The 16,906-nt window shown below is 28.8% G+C and overlaps 1 protein-coding gene across 3 annotated transcripts in view; it reads right to left on the bottom strand.

The window, feature by feature from the left end:
• Positions 1-833: 833 nt before the first annotated feature.
• The window catches only part of LOC131029850 (disease resistance protein RPV1), a 34,424-nt gene continuing 18,351 nt past the window's right edge, over positions 834-16,906 (bottom strand). Inside the window, exon 7 of one of the 3 annotated variants that reach the window (XM_059221672.1) lies at positions 834-872. In XM_059221672.1, the coding sequence (XP_059077655.1) occupies positions 849-872 (24 nt within the window). In that variant the 3' untranslated portion in view covers positions 834-848. Of the gene's footprint in view, positions 873-4,227; positions 4,524-14,753; positions 15,025-16,906 lie in introns of those variants that run through there. The other 2 variants (XM_059221671.1, XM_059221673.1) reach the window with 2 other exon arrangements.

Here is a 16,906-nt window from a genome sequence, read left to right as displayed (position 1 = left end):
ATAATTATTATTTTTATTAATAAAATTATCTTTAGAAACTATTATTGTAGTATGGGAGATAGAAGTTTAAATAAGATTACTATGTATTGAAGAATCCTAGCCCTAACTCTAACCCTAACCCTAATTGAATATTTATCCTTATTCAACATCAACCCAAACCTTAATTAAACCCAACTATAATTAAAACCTAATGCTAACCTAACCCTAATCTTGTTTCAATCGCAAACTTCTCTATAACCCTAATTTAAAATCAATGACTTTTTTTAATTAAAGAAACTTGTTTAATAATAAAATAACTTAAGTTCATTTTTTAATAATTAAAAACTTGTTTAATAATAAAATAGCTTAAGTTTAATTGAAAAATCTATTTTGTTTAATAACTTAAGCTATTTTATTTTTAAATAAGTATAACTATTTTGTTTAATTAAGTTATTTTATTATTAAATAAATATAGCTATGATTTATTTTGATGTGAACTAAAAATCTATTGATTATTTTCCTCAAATTTTGGGCATCTATTTTATTGTCTTAGTCCATGCTACATAGTTTCCATCATAGATTTTCAAGACTATTGTCTACTCATGGATAATGCATGAATAGTAGACAATTAAGTTCATTGTTATAAAATTCTTCTAAGCCTTTCACTAGTTGTTGCCAAGTCTAATTAGAGCCACTAACTAAAATTTTAACATCGTATGAGCAACTAAAATCATAACAAAGCATTAGGTTTGAATACAAGGTTAAAAGAAATGTATATCAAAAATAAATTAGTGACATCTTACCTTTAATTGAAAAAATAATCTCTAATTCATTTCAGATCACTGGAGGCTTTTCTTGTCCATTGGAAGCTATTGTGGATCGAAATGCATTGGCTTTTACAGAACATAACAACTAGCACCTTGGTGTGCAATGGGTATGCCGAAAGAAGTGTGGAAGGTTAATCAGAAAAGATTTGGTTTATTTTTTCACATATAAATTATTTGTAAATTATTTTATTCTTATAAATATTATTAAAATATTTTTATTCATAAAATTTAAAATAAAAAAAGTTAATAAATATTTATAAATCATGTTGAATAATTTATTATTATCTTAATATTTAACATTAAATTATTATTTTCAAACTACACAAATAATTTTTTTTTAAATTAAAATTTTATTTTTCTTACTAGTATTTAAATAAAAACTAAAATACTCATATCATTTTAATTCTATTAAAAATAAAAACAATAATAGTAGACAAATTTTGAAAATTATATAAATTAATAACAACTAAAACTTCTAACTTATATAATAATTAAATAAACTCATAATCTACGTTTTTGTGTCGTACTAATTTCTAGAAATAAGATTTGTATGGGTTGGATAGGGTTTTCAGGGTTTCTAGAAATAGATGTACAGAATTATTATCTCTTGTAGTTAAGGATTACATATTTTCCCATTTTAAAAATAAATTCAAAAATTTATTTTACTCAAACAAATAAGATAAAATATCTTAAAAGTGCAATGAGTGGTTGTCTAATTTGGAGATGAAGCATTTTTCGTACTTCGTACCTATTGTTTTCTTCCCACAAAAGCTGCAACCACCAAATTGTTTAGCCATTTTTCAATGTACCATTACTTCGTCATTAATACATGATTGGTGTATACAGTTCAAATATGTTCGTATAGGATGCATTTGAAACAATAGTATTATAAGGCTGCATTTACAACTTTCTACGCAATACTTCTTACCTGAAATTTGCCCAATAGTAACAGTGTGTTGCGGTGTAGTTAAAGCGATATGTATGTTCGTATTGCAAAGTTGCTCAACAATAATAAAACAAATAGACGGTCGTGATTTATTTGATCGTCTTGCAAGTTTTGAATGACAATGTCCATCGTTTATAGATCATATGAGTCCATCTCAATACTAATATACTAGCAATTGCATTTTGGTGTGCAATGGGTACGTCGAAGAGGTGTGGAAGGTTAATAAGGGAAAAATGGGTCTGTTTTTTTGCATACATTTGTGCAGTACATGAGGTTAATTAGTATCTTTGCAACAAAGGTCTCAATGGACAAGTGATGGCTTCAAAACAACTATTATAGAAATCTAAACATGATTGAAGCAAAACCTTTGAATAAAAAGGATAAGTAGGTTTCATTACCAAAAGATTCATCTTTTTTTTGTAATAGAGAGGGACGGGGATGAAAAGAGAGAGAGATATAGGGGTATAGAAAGATGGAGTGATAGTGATATAGATTTAGAGGGAGAGATGGAAAAAGAAATCTTGAGAGTTAGAGATAGAAAGGCAATAATTTATAGATATAGAGCTATAGGAAGAGAGGGGAGGGGGGGGGGGAATAGAGGAATACAAAGGTATAGATGAAGATAGAGTGAGAGATGAAGAGGGAGATAAATAGATAGAAATATCTAGAGAAGATAGAAGGAGAAATAAAGATAGGTAGATAGAGAGGAATAAATTGAGAGGAAGAGAGAGGTATAAATGTCTCACTTCAGCCCATGTAGGGTAGGTGGGGAGATATTTCCATCTTGATCATAATTATTCTAGTGATCAACCATGTTGATTAATGAGGGGTTAGATGAAAGCAATCTCTCCTTAGTAGTTTTGATAATAATCTTGGGTTGACTGAGCACTTAGAATAGTAAAGGGGTATGGAGCTCATACTACCTATAAAAAGAATAATGGCAACGGGAGTGTTAGTTTAGTCTATTAGGGGTGGGTTCGAGCTAAGAAAACTAAAAAATTATCTTAGAAAATAAATAAATATTTTCCTTTTATGTTGTCTACATCTTGAGAATACTATCAAGATGGATTTTAAGGAGGATTGTAATTGCTAGGTGATTCATATGCACTATGACAAGTTTGATCTAATTTTAATGATTGTTGTCTTGAATGCATTGAATATTCTCCAATACTTATGTAATAGAGGTGAATTGAGTGCATAATTTAAAATTGGTTAGGGCATGATGTGAGACTTGAATTGAATGCACTGAATTTTGTTATACATTAACATAACCAAAGTTAGACAATTAAGTTGTATTTGTTTCTAGAATGGGGTTGCATTATGTATAAAGATTGAACTAATCATCAATATTAGATAAATAAGTTAGCAAGACACAAATTTTGTGTCCATAAATAAAAAAGATTAAAAAACAAGGATAAATTATACCTAGAGTCCAACTACACATAAATTATTATTTTTATAACTATATAAATACATTACAATATCAACCCAAATTAAATGATAAAATGCATTAAAAAGCTAGTTTTCACCATCATAATATTATAAATATATTGAATATTGATTTAATTTCATTACAATTTTTTTATATGATTTATTTTAATAAATATTTTGAATATTGATTTTAATATTATAATATTTTTCAATAATTTAATCTATTAGTAATACACAATTTATATAATTGAAAGAATATACTATTCAATCATAAACATTGTATTACATTTTTTTTATTTGAAATATAGAACAATAAATAAAATTAGATGTATAAAAAAGTATAACCATATCTAATCTTTATCAAAAACTAATATTTAAACAAAAATAAAATAATATCTAAATAAAATTTTATTTATTTTTTATTATCATAAACAAATGATAAAAAATAATTTTACAAAAAATTCTAAATTAAATTTATACAACTTTAGCATATACTATTTTAATTATCAATAAATAACCATACCATATATAATCTAAAATGTTATATTCTACTTTTTAATAAAAGACAGATTTTAAATAAAATATAAACTCTAATTAATAAAAAAATACTTTTAGATTCTATAAAAATATGATCTGAACCAAGCATTGAAAAGATAATATTATTTTTAAAACAGATTATTTTGGAACTATATGATGGTAAACTATCTTATTCTCATTTTTATGAAGAATAACATGAGAATGTTTAATGTCTTTTTGTTGATCAAGATAGATGATTTCAAGAGGTTTTTGAACTTACCTTATGGTTAGTTTGAATGAAGATGTACATAAGGCTCTATTTATTCAAAGGGTTTCTTGCTTAAATCAGACTGGTAGATAGAAAAATGTGATCTGAACCAAGCATTGAAATAAATAAAGAAAATCTCTACAAAAGTTTGCACAAAAATATAACGGTTATAATAAAAAATATTACATGGGAAACAGTGATAGGTACCAATCCTTCAATTAGACTTGTACAAGCGTGGCAAGCTATTAATTGTGAAGGGTTTCCAAGTGCCCGCAAAAGAACGAATACTATGCGTACAGTTCACAACAAAAATAATACACAAGTTGCTCGATACGGAAATATCATTTGTAGTTGGACATTATAGTGGATGCGAAATGCTAAGCGGGAAAACCGATCACGCTCACTACAGAATTGGAATCTGACGGCTACAGAAAGCATAAGCAAGACAATACGTAGGAGCTAGTTGCGTGGAAGAATACAGACCATAAGAGCTAGTTGCATGAAAGAAGCTAGACCATAGTGATGCAGTCACTAATGCAAGCTGACAAAAAGAAATCTGACCAATCAAAAAGAGAGAAAATGAATGGCCAAGATTACATTAGAAGTGCCAATTAATATTTCTACCATTTGGAAAGAGTCCTAGCAATCTCAAGCATACAAAATAAAAATTAAACAGTCAAATTATGCATTCCCTCGAACATTTATAAAAGTGAGAATATTCCAATTTGTTGGTTGAATCAAACAATTAGATTTAGAAAAAATGCCTTGTTTGATATATGAATAATATATTCTTCACTTCAATCAATAACAAAAAACCTTTGTACAATAGTAGTTTCTTATGAAACTTTTTTTTCATTGGACATAAAATGTAATTAAAAACTGTTTGGTATGTAAAGATGTTTCTTGTATACATATAACCACTATTCTAAAGTAAACCATTAGTCTAAAGTGAAATCAATATTATAATAATAATCTAAAAATGACAAAAATAATATATGCACTAATTTCCTTTCATAGTTGTTTAATGAAAAGGTTGACCAAAATAACCTACCAAGAACCAAGGTAGAGCTTTTGATTGTTGATAATAATTTAATTTAATTCTCCACATCATTAATAGTCGTTCATTATTTATTTTTAATTTTATTTTGAAAACATATAATCTCTACTTCAAAATTAAATTATGTTAGTATGTTGTAATTAATTATCTTGTTATATTATGATAGTTATAATATATTGTTTTGATAATAAAAGAGGGATATGCCCATACCATTACATATTCGTAGAGCGACATTGGGGCACATTAGAGATGCAAATCCAAAAAAAACTCCCCTTAATAACACATAAAAAAACCAACTAGGGTACTCTAAAAGCTAGTAGATAAACTAGAAAACAAACAGAAACAAAAAAAACCAAAAAAAAAAGCCAGCACAACGACCCATGAAAGGAATAAAGAGATGGCTAAATACATGGGGGAAATTTTATCCTACCAATCCTTGCATAAAATTAACACTTTATTAGAGAATGACACCTTTTTCAAGACCCAATTCTAGAGTTAGAGGACACTAAACCAAAATCAGGGGTGGATTTCACTAGGGACTCCATGGGGTCTAAGCCTGCAATCAAGGACTTGTTCCATTTTTTTGCTTCTCCCTTTTCCTATTCAATTTGGTTTATATGGTCTGGATAGCCTATAGAGAGGCATTATGTGTGTTGGGTGCATTCATCCAAGATATATTTCCTTCCTCAATTTTAATTTTAAGGGCATCCTAAGAATTCTTAATCTCTTCCACCTCCATTATGGTCCCATTCCTCTTAAGCTTGGAATCCATGTCTTCAATCCTCTTGTTGACCTTGTCCCATTTCTTCATAAGTCCGACAAATTAATTAGCAGATCTCCATATTCTATCATCATCAACCTCCTCAAAACAAGTATTAGCCCTAGCTTCTGCCGCAACAACCACCTCCAACCTATTAATTTTCCTTATTGCCACATTCATATGCGCAAAAAATCCACTTCAACAAATCATCCTACCTTTGCACATCATCATGAATGTCTTTCATAGTTTTAGTGAGGACCCTAATCAAGCCTGGGGTCTTAGTATTTGTAGTGTGGGGAGGAGGGATTCTATATATAGTATTGTAGAGGCTAATAGGTTTGAAATCAGACATTCCCTTAGCACCATCCTTTATGGGAATGAGGAAAATTAAGGCTTTATTGATTTTATTGAGGATTATAGTACAAGATAAGAATTCCCTAGCCACAAGGGTAATATTAGGGCCAACAATATCCCAATACTCCTAGAAAAAGAAGGGTGGAAACTCATCTAGGATAGGGGCCTTGAAGGGGCCAAAGGAAAAGACCACAACTTTAACCTCCTCCTCTGAGAAGATCCTCTCCATGGACATAAGGTCATCATAACTAATGATAGAAGGTGTGAAATTGATAAGTTTGGCCAAGGTTTCAAGAACAATATAATCCATCACTGCCTTGGAGTTCAACAAAGAAGAAAAGTGAGAAACAACTTCTACACCGATTTCCTCTTCCTCAGTCCTAGAAGTACCATTAGACCATAGGAGCTTCTTAATATAGTTACGCTTTATGTGATGACATGAATATTGATGGAAGAACTTCATATTTTTATCCACCTCCTTAATGTAGTAAACTCTAGATCTTTGATTTTAATAAAGTTCCTCTTTAATAATCAAATTGTGAAGGTCACCCAGAAGTCCACATTCTTCCACTCTCTCCCCATCTGAAGCCCCAAGGGATTCGATGCATTTTTTAAGAAAATCAACCAAATCCTTAAGATCCTTCTTCTGACCAAAGATGTCTCCAAAAGAGGATTTACTCCAGGATCAAAGTTGTTCTTTGAGCATTTTCAATTTATGGGAAATAGTAAATATTGTCATTCAATGATTATTGACATTTGACTATTATGCCACAAAGTATTTAAAGTCAGGAAGTAGGGTCCACATGATTTGAAAATGGAAGGGAAAACCTCTTCTAGGATGAGGAATGTGCCAGGAGACAGATATGGGATGATGATTAAATCCATTATGAATAAACAATGAAATCTGGCACATTGGGGAGATATTCGACAAGAAGGAGATGGTGTAGCAATCCAATCAAACCTGAATGAGATTCCTATATGTTAGTTGGTTAGACCAAGTAAAACTCTTATCTTCAAGATCTGGGTCCGAAGGACAACCATTAAAAAGGAACTCTTGGACATCCAACATACTCTTAGAGACATCAAAAGCCCCTCCCAATTTCTCTAAGGGGAAGAGCAAAGTACTAAAATCTCTCATGACAATCCAATGGGGACCACAGAAGCCACTCCAGTGGGATATCAAAGAGGTCCAAAGATCCCACCTAAGAACAACATTATTAGGTGCACAAATGTTAGTGAGCCTCCAAGCCCTAGTAGGGGGTTGCTATCAAAGTCAATGCATTGAATTTCTTATCTTGAACAACCAGGGTGCTAGAGAAACAACTCAACCTCCATAGGACCAAAAGACCATCAGAAGCACCTTTAGCATGACTAGTATTATATATCATTACAATACATAATACTAACATATATTATTACAATGCATAATACAAATCTTATTATGTTTGTTATATTGTACTATATATTATTATATTATATTTAATTTTTAATTTTTATATTATATTTTATTAATTATATATTAATAAATTACACTACCCTAACCTTGATCTAAATAAACAACTATTATTAATTTATAATTGTGTGTGACTTGGCAACTAGTAAAAGCACATATGGTATCAAACAAATACATGGAGGTGATTGTCAAACATAATAATACAAGACATTCATGGTTGAGAGTTCTTTCTATAAAATAAAGAAAGAAATGTAATTATAGGTCTAAATAGGGATAGTGTTAAATTTTTTTTTATTAAATTTTACTCTACATTAATATTATATATATATATATATATATATATATATATATATATATATATATATATATATATATATATATATATATATATATATATATATATATATAATATTTTAAATTACTTTTTTTCATGTTTGTTTTATTTATTTGGAATATGCATATTAATTTAAAATATTAAGTTTAATATAAAATGTTAAATATCTGATCTAATTTTAAATGTAAAAGTACATATTAAATATTATGCAAAATTTTAATTTAGAATGTAAAAAATAAAAATAAAATTAATATCATATATAAAGTATAAAATTCAAAAGTTAATGTGAATCATAAATGATAATAAAATTTGCTTCATATTGTTATAACTTATGATTATTTTAAGTAAAAATGAAATAATTTTTAGAAAAAATAAAATATTAAACATATTGTAAATTTTTAATGGAAATAAAATATAAAATGTGAAATTAAATATAAGTAAAATATAATGTAATTGAAAATTGTATAAATCCCACTACAATACAAAATATGTAGAAAATAAAATCTATTTGAATATAAAGAGTTATTGAATGAAATGTGTAATCAATGTATGAGAAAAATATAAAGTAATATTAAATAGTAAACAAAAATCCGTGTAAAAGTAAAAATTATAAAAAATAGAAAATGATATTTTTTAAATTTTTTATTAAAAATAGAATTAAATATTTAATGGTATTCAAATATTTAATTTCATTAATTATCAAATTACACACCATTGAAAATATGTGATTATATGAATCTATTTCAGGAATAAACAAAATTAATTATATACACAATTCATTGTTAACACAAATAAAATTTAATATGATTAAAAGTTGTATAAGATATGACTATAATTATTTTAATATTATTCTTTAAATATTATCTCGTGGCTCTATGCAGAGAGATGCTAGCGAAATAAAAGTAGGAAAAATCTGCATAAGTATGAACTATACCAAACGCTGGTGTGAAATAAAAGTAGGAAAAATCTGCATAAGTAGGAAGTGTCAATTCACTCTTATGGCTCTATGCAGAGAGATGCTAGCGATGTCTGTTCCTGCAGTCAAGTCAGTTGTCGTATAACTTTTTCATCTACATTTCATATAGCGGAATGTGTGGTCAAGGAGCTTTGGCACCAGCAATACAAAGCTGTCATTAATTTCTTCTCTTTATGTCCATTTGGGTCAAGAAGTGTTTGGCACGGAATTAAATCTACGGCTGCCAGTAATTTGTTTTCTTCACACAATTCAGCGAAATTATATCACTGTACCTATCACTCTTTATGTCGCTGACATTGTTATAGACCTCCATTACAAATCGAAAATAGTGGAGAATAGTTTCTCATTATCTTCCCGCATAATAACTTCGAGTGCAATCATGCACATGATATGATATCTCGTTGAATATTTGGAGATCTTGTTGGGTGCATTCCCTTTTACATTATCACCTAATAGATAATTAGAAAATGATTTATGTTTAGCATATTTAAATTGAATATATTAAATTAATTAAAGCTCAATTATTTTTAAATATAATCTTGGAGTCAATTAATTTTGATGCAGATTAATTTTTAAGTTATATTCTTGAAATTGGTTGAAGAGAAAATGTTGCATGGAGTATTTCATCATCTCTTACATTTTAATATTTAAAATATAAAAGAAACTATATTGAGTATTATCATATTTAGATTATTGTAATATTAAATTGATTTTGATTTTAAAAATTTAAGAAAGTTTTAATCAAAATTCATAATAAAAGGTCCACCCTATTGTTTGAAAATTCATTGAAACAATAACTATTAGCTATAATTTGTTTTGATGCATATTACTACAGTATGTAATTTTATTTGTCTAAAGTTTAATATGTTCTTATATGAGAGATCAAAGTTTAAATAAGATTACTACATATTGAAGAACCCTATCCCTAACTCTAACCCTAACCCTAACTAAATATTTATTCTTATTCAACATTAAAAATAACCTTAATTAAAACCCAACTATAATTAATAAAACCTAATAATAGCCCTTATTGAACCAAAATTATAATCCTAATTAAACTATAATCTATCCCCTAATCAAATCCTAATCATTTATTAAACTTAATCCTAATCCTAAATGAAACCTTACCCTAATTGAATCATGACCCTGATTGAACCCTATACCATATTAGATTCTAACCCTTCCACTTATTGAAATAAACCACTGACTATTAACCTAGCCTAATTCAGTTATAACATTAACCCCAATTGGACCGAACCCTAATCTTATTCCAATCCCAAGCTTATCTCAGACATAACATTAACCCTTACCTTAATTAAACACTAATCTTAATCATAAATCTCATCATTGGTCTCTCATATTGAATGCAACAGAACCAAAAATTGAACTCAAATCCAGATTGGACCTTCAACCTAACTCTAACCCTAAGAAAACACTCAGTTAAGTTCTAATCCTAGACCTTATGGAACCCTAATGCTAATATTATTTGAACCCTGCCCTAATCTTAGTTACACCCAACCATATATGAGCCCCAACCCTTACACTAATTGAATTCTACCCCTAACCCTACCCCTAATTGAACCCTAAACCTAACTATATTTGATTCCCAACCCTTACATATTGAAGATTCCTAGTCCTAACTCAAATAATAAAACTAAATTATTCACCCTTATTGAATTGTATCTGATGCTCTGCAAAAAGGACAAGTTTAGATTAAAACCTGTGGTCGTATAACACACAAAAACACAAGAAATCGTAAGTGTTATTCAATCAAAGATTAATCTAAGCATGCATATCAAAAGAGACACCAAAAACATGAAAGAATATTTAACTAAGAAGGTAAATATAACGATGCATCTCCAAATACCTCCTAAAATGCTCTTAGCTCCTTCTCCCTTATTCCTCTCCTCTCCAAGTTCCAAATTAGTGTAGCTCTCAGCAGCTTTTTGCACTATGGATGCTTATGGAGATTCAAGATTGTAGATGATTACTCTAAATGCTTATGCAAATGTAAAATAAACTAGATATGAGAAGCTATGAAATGAACTAAGATTTATTTTAGTCCAAAATGACAATATATGAGTTGATTTATGCTAAATGCTCTCTAGAATTCACTATAGATTAAATGCATACAATTTTTCAGGATCTGGATTATGAAGGAATGGGCTCTATTTATAAGAAAAATGGAGCAATGGATGGCTGAGATTGAATTATCTCAACAAGGGTCAGGATTGAATGATATTCAATCCATGTGAGGGCTTTCAACCCAATCCTAGGATGACAAGTGTCAACATGAGAGGGGTTGAGAGGAGAGGGAAGAAGCATTAAATGCTTGACATGACCTAAGGGTTAACTTGGGAGTTAAGGTCAATGGTTGGGTTGAGTGAATAAATTTATTATCCAAAGGATAATGCTTTTATCCAATGGATAAATTCTTGTACAAAGGTAAAAGGGATAACCATGGTCAAAGCAATAAATGCTTGAGGAGACACATGAGTGCAAGTTGAATTAACCATAAATGGTCATGTAAGAGCCATTAGTGGTTTGGAAGACTTTGAAGGTTAAATTGTTGAACACACAAAGCAATAAATGCTTTTCAAAGACTTTGAGGTCTTTGAGAAGTGACTCCAAGTTGCTCAGGAATATGACAATAATTAGGGGATGGATTAGGTTAATTAGGAAGGGCTTAGAAGAATTTAGAAGGGGGTTTAGGAGTGCAAGTGGATTTGGTGGGTGAGGGAAAATAGGATTTTATTAAAATAAAAATTCATTTATTTCAATAAATGTATCCAAGTTGCATTTGTAGAAAAATGCAAGTGGGGGGATTTGATGATTTAAATAAATATTTTATTTAATTTATTTAAAAGAGGAAAAGGGGGATTTAATTAAATAAATAGAATTTATTCATTTAATTGATTGTGAGTTTGGTTTAATGAATTAATTAAAATAAATTGAATAATTTATTTAATTAAACTGGACAAATTTATGTGACTGCAGTATCACTAACCTTAATTAAACCCCAATTGTTATTAAAACCTAACCCTAACTTTTAGTGAACCAAAATTGCACTCCTAATTAAACTATAACTATTTCCAAAGTTTAATCCTAATAATTTGTAAACCTTAACCCTAATGTTGAATGAAATCTATGAATATAATTGAATCACAACCTAATTGAACTCTACCCATTAGATAATACTAATACTTTTCCTAATTGTAAGATAACCGTCACCATTAACCTAATTGAATTGTAACAATAAAATAACTTAAGTTAATTAATTTTAAAATTAATTTCAAGTTTTGTTAAATTAAACATATTTAAATGTAATAATTTTGAATTGAATTTTGTTTTAATTATTAAAAAAAAGATTCATATTTAGCATATTTAAATTGAATATGTTAAATTAATTAGATATTAAATATTTTTAAACATAATCTTGGAGTCAATCTTGTTGTATCCAATCCTTTTTACATTATTACTTGCTAGATTGATGCATATTATTTTTGTAGTTTTATTCTTGAAATTCATTGAATAGAAAAAGTTGCATGAATCATGTCTTAGATTTTGATATTCAAAATATATAAGCAACATTTCATATTATCATATTTAGATTATGGTTATATTAAATAGACTTTATTTTAAAACTATTAAGAATTTTTTCATCAAAATTCATAATTATGAGCTATAATTTATTTTGTATGAATGAAGTTGTCTTTAGAAACTATTATTGTAGTAGAACTATAATTAAAACCTAATGCTAACCTAACCCTAATCTTATTTCAATCTCAAACTTATCCGTAAAACTAATTTAAAATAAATTATTTATTAGTACCTGCCTTATTACTCAATTGTTTCTCCACCAATTAGAAGTATGATATTTTTATTTTCATATATTTTTAAAAAAATTTATAAAGTTAAGATGCATGATTTTTAATTTTAATTTTGAATTTTGAATTTTGAATTCTAACCCTAACCCTACCCCTAATTGAACCCTAAACCTAATTATATTTGATTCCCAACCCTTACAAATTAAAGATTCCTGGTCCCAACTCTAATCCTAAAACTAAAATATTTACACTTATTGAATTGTATCCCTAACCATAATTAAACCCCAATTGTTATTGAAACCTAACCCTAACTTTTAGTGAACAAAATTTGCACTCCTAATTAAACTATAACCATTTCCAAAATTTAATCCCAATAATTTGTAAAGCTTAACCCTAATGTTGAATGAAATCTATGACTATAATTGAATCTCAACCTAATTGAACCCTGCCCCTTATTGAATTCTAATACTTTTCCTAATTGTAAGATAACCATCACCATTGACCTAATTGAATTGTAACAATAAAATAGCTTGAGTTAATTAATTTTAAAATTAATTTGAAGTTTTGTTAAATTAAGCACATCTTATTTTAATGCAATAATTTTGAATTGACTTTGTTTTAATTATAAAATAAAATGATTCATATTTAGCATATTTAAATTGAATATATTAAATTAATTAGATAGTAAATATCTTTAAACATAATCTTGGAGTCAATTTTGTTCTATTCAATCTTTTTTACATTATTACGTGATAGATTGATGCACATTGTTTTTGTATTTTTATTCTTGAAATTCATTGAATAGAAAAAGTTGCATGGATCATGTCTTAGATTTAAATATTCAAAATATATAAGCAGCATTTCATATTATCATATTTAGATTATGGTAAATATTAAATAGACTTTATTTTAAAAATATTAAGAAGTTTTTCATCAAAATTCATAATTATTAGCTATAATTTAACTTTTAATGAATAAAGTTATCTTTAGAAACTATTATTGCAGTATGGGAGATAGCTGTAACCACCAGTTCGCCTTCATGTGTGGAAAGCCTTCCTTCGAAAGCAGGAAAAGAGCAAAGTCTGGCCGAAGGTGTGGTTTGTCAGCTATATCGGGAAGGATGGGTGGAGATCGCAAGGAGAGAGTTCGTTGATAGCTTTCTGACTTCCTGTCTCCCTTATTCTTGCTCGGTTTAGTGTTGATGGAATGAGTGAAGCCGCAGCACCTCTTCATGCTGATGCACCGTATGTGGGGAACATTTGAACCCCATATTCAACAAAAGCAGGGGGTAGGGCGGTACGTCGTCCACAAGGGAGCCCTTAAAGGTTCTTTGAACCCTGGAGATCGATACCTTTCTGAAGAATTCTAGTTCTAATTCTAATCTTAATTTTAATTGAATATTTGTCTTATTTAACATCAATCCAAATCTTAATTAAATCTATTTATAATTAAAGAAACTTGTTTAATAGTAAAATAGCTTAAGTTCATTGTTTACAATTTATTTCAAATTTTGTTAAATAAACATAAATTATTTTAATATATTAAATTTGTTTTGAATTTTATTTTAAGTAAAAATTTATTTATGTTTAGCATACATAAATGAACTACATTAAATTAAAAAATCTATATTAAATGTCAAGACTTACACTTAATTTCAATTGATATACATTAGTTTTGTATTTATATTCTTGAAACTTGTTGAATTGAAAAAGTTGCATAGAGTTTTTCATCATATTTTATATTTTAATATTCAAAATATATAAGCATCTTTCTCATATCATCAAATTTTGATTATGGTAATATTAAATAGATTTTGTTTTTAGAAATTAAAAAATTTCTAATCAAAATTCATAATAAAAAAATTCTTCTATATTGTTTGAAAAATCTATAAAAACAATAAGTATAGCTATGATTTATTTTGATGTGAACTAAAAAATCTATAGATTATTTTTCTTAAATTTTGTGCATCTATTGTATTGTCCATGCTACAGACTATTGTCTACTCATCGATAATGCATGAATAGTAGACAATTAAGTTCATTGTTATAAAATTCTTCTAAGCCTTTCAGTAGTTGTTGCCAAGTCTAATTAGAGCCACTAACTAAAATTTTAACATCGTATGAGCAGCTAAAATCATAACAAAGCATTAGGTTTGAATACAAGGTTAAAAGAAATGTATAGAAAAAATAAATCAGTGACATCTTACCTTTAATTGGAAAAATAATCTCTAATTCATTTTAGATCACTGGAGGCTTTTCTTGTCCATTGGAAGCTATTGTGGATTGAAATGCATTGGCTTTTACAGAACATAACAAAAATAAGAAAATTAACAATACACAGGAGGAAATTCTGAGGAAGCAAATGAATTGAGTGAAATTCAAAGAATGGCAATGTAAAGGTAGGATATGAAATGCCTTATGCTACAATAATAGTGACTAGTTCACTTGAACACAAATCATTTTCAAGAATCCTACAGAATATTCCTCAATGCCTAAAATGTGGACCAATTTTTAAATTGAATTTAAAAACCAATTTTTAAATTAAACTTTAAAACTTTTCTTGCCTCAAGCTTATCAAGATTTCTATTCTATGATTCAAAACATTGTTTACATAAATAGTTATATGTTTTGAGTAAACAAACTCAACAACCTCTTAAATTTAGGACCTCCAAATGTTTTTATGAATGCCTTTCATTTGAATTATACATAACAGAGACTCAACCTGTTGTAGGAATATTAGTTTCCTACAATTCGTTATCGTAAGATTAAGTTTTGATAAAAGAATTCGGCCCTCCCTTGCAATGTTCTTTAGTTCATGACCAATGCCCTTATTGGAATATACCATATTGCAAAATATTACCCAGCAGCATTCAAGAAACTGAACCCTTATTACATAGCATATTTCCTCAATCAACAACAAAAAAATTGCACAAGAAACACACTCCTAGAACATGACTTTTTGCACTAGTAATCAGTGTACAGAGGTCTCCTGAGCCTTTTTTTCACTCTAATAGATATTTGTACGTGATCAAGAGTATTCTGCAAATATAAATCCTTATGCACAGAAATGAGTGTCTTTATTACATGCATCCAACGCCAATAGAAAGCTCAAGAAATCCACACGGCTTCCTCAGTTAAGAATAGAGCCACGACCCCAATCCAGGTCCTATGTCGCCAACAAAATATGGAGAATCCACATGCTTTATAGCAATATGTCTCACAACCATATGTTTCACATTACAATAATATATTCTAAGTGTTGGCTTTTTTATTCCAACTCGCCTGATAGGAATATCCTACCAAATCCCTTCTTCATGAAATCAGAGTAGTCACCATAGTGATGACTGCTCCAATTTCAGTGGTATCACTTCATATACCAAGAAAATGTAAATCAAACCCCATGCCAAACTCCTCTTATGTTACACAACTTCAAAAATAAATCGCATGCTCAATGACAACAGCTAGAAGGAATCCAGATGGTGCTTCTTGAAAGTAAGATGATATGTTAAGAAAATCATAAACACACACCACCATATGGAGGCTGCGTAATGTTTGTCAAACATTAATCATTTAAACTATGGAAAATCACTTACCACAAGTTATACCCAAACTCTCACGCCCCACTCTTTAGTAAAATGTTTGCTGCAATATACAAGTGAGTTGTCTAGCAAAGAAATAGTTGTGGCATCACTCAACTTACTCCATAATTGTTAACAAAACATCCAGAATCCCTGAAAAAAATGGCTCACTTCCCACCAACAAATAACTAAAACTACCATTGGATATTTTGGTGCCCTTCACTATCACTACTTAACTCAATATTCCACCTCCCCACTACCCTATTTCGAACAACCTGCATCGATGGAAGAATGAAATTTATGAAGGAGAAGAAAATACTTGGATATTACCTTCAATGCTCAGTTTCCTCTCTACTATGCAGTTGTCATGATCTCTGCCGCTTATTTTTCTGAGCAAAAAGAGAGGAAAAGAATAGCAGACAATTTACCTATTGCAGACTTGGAAAAGAAGATTTTGAGACCAGCCATATTTCCTTAAGCATGAAGAGGGAATTTCTATGTAAATCGCTAACACTAACTCCAATCCTCCACTACCCTGCCATCACTGCAAGGTTTTCCTTTTACTAATGCCATGCAAAATATAACAGCCGAGAGTGGGAAT

The sequence above is a fragment of the Cryptomeria japonica genome, chromosome 5 (genome assembly GCF_030272615.1).
Source record: "Cryptomeria japonica chromosome 5, Sugi_1.0, whole genome shotgun sequence".
NCBI classification, from domain to species: domain Eukaryota; kingdom Viridiplantae; phylum Streptophyta; class Pinopsida; order Cupressales; family Cupressaceae; genus Cryptomeria; species Cryptomeria japonica.
This window is presented reverse-complemented; position numbering and strand designations above follow the sequence as displayed.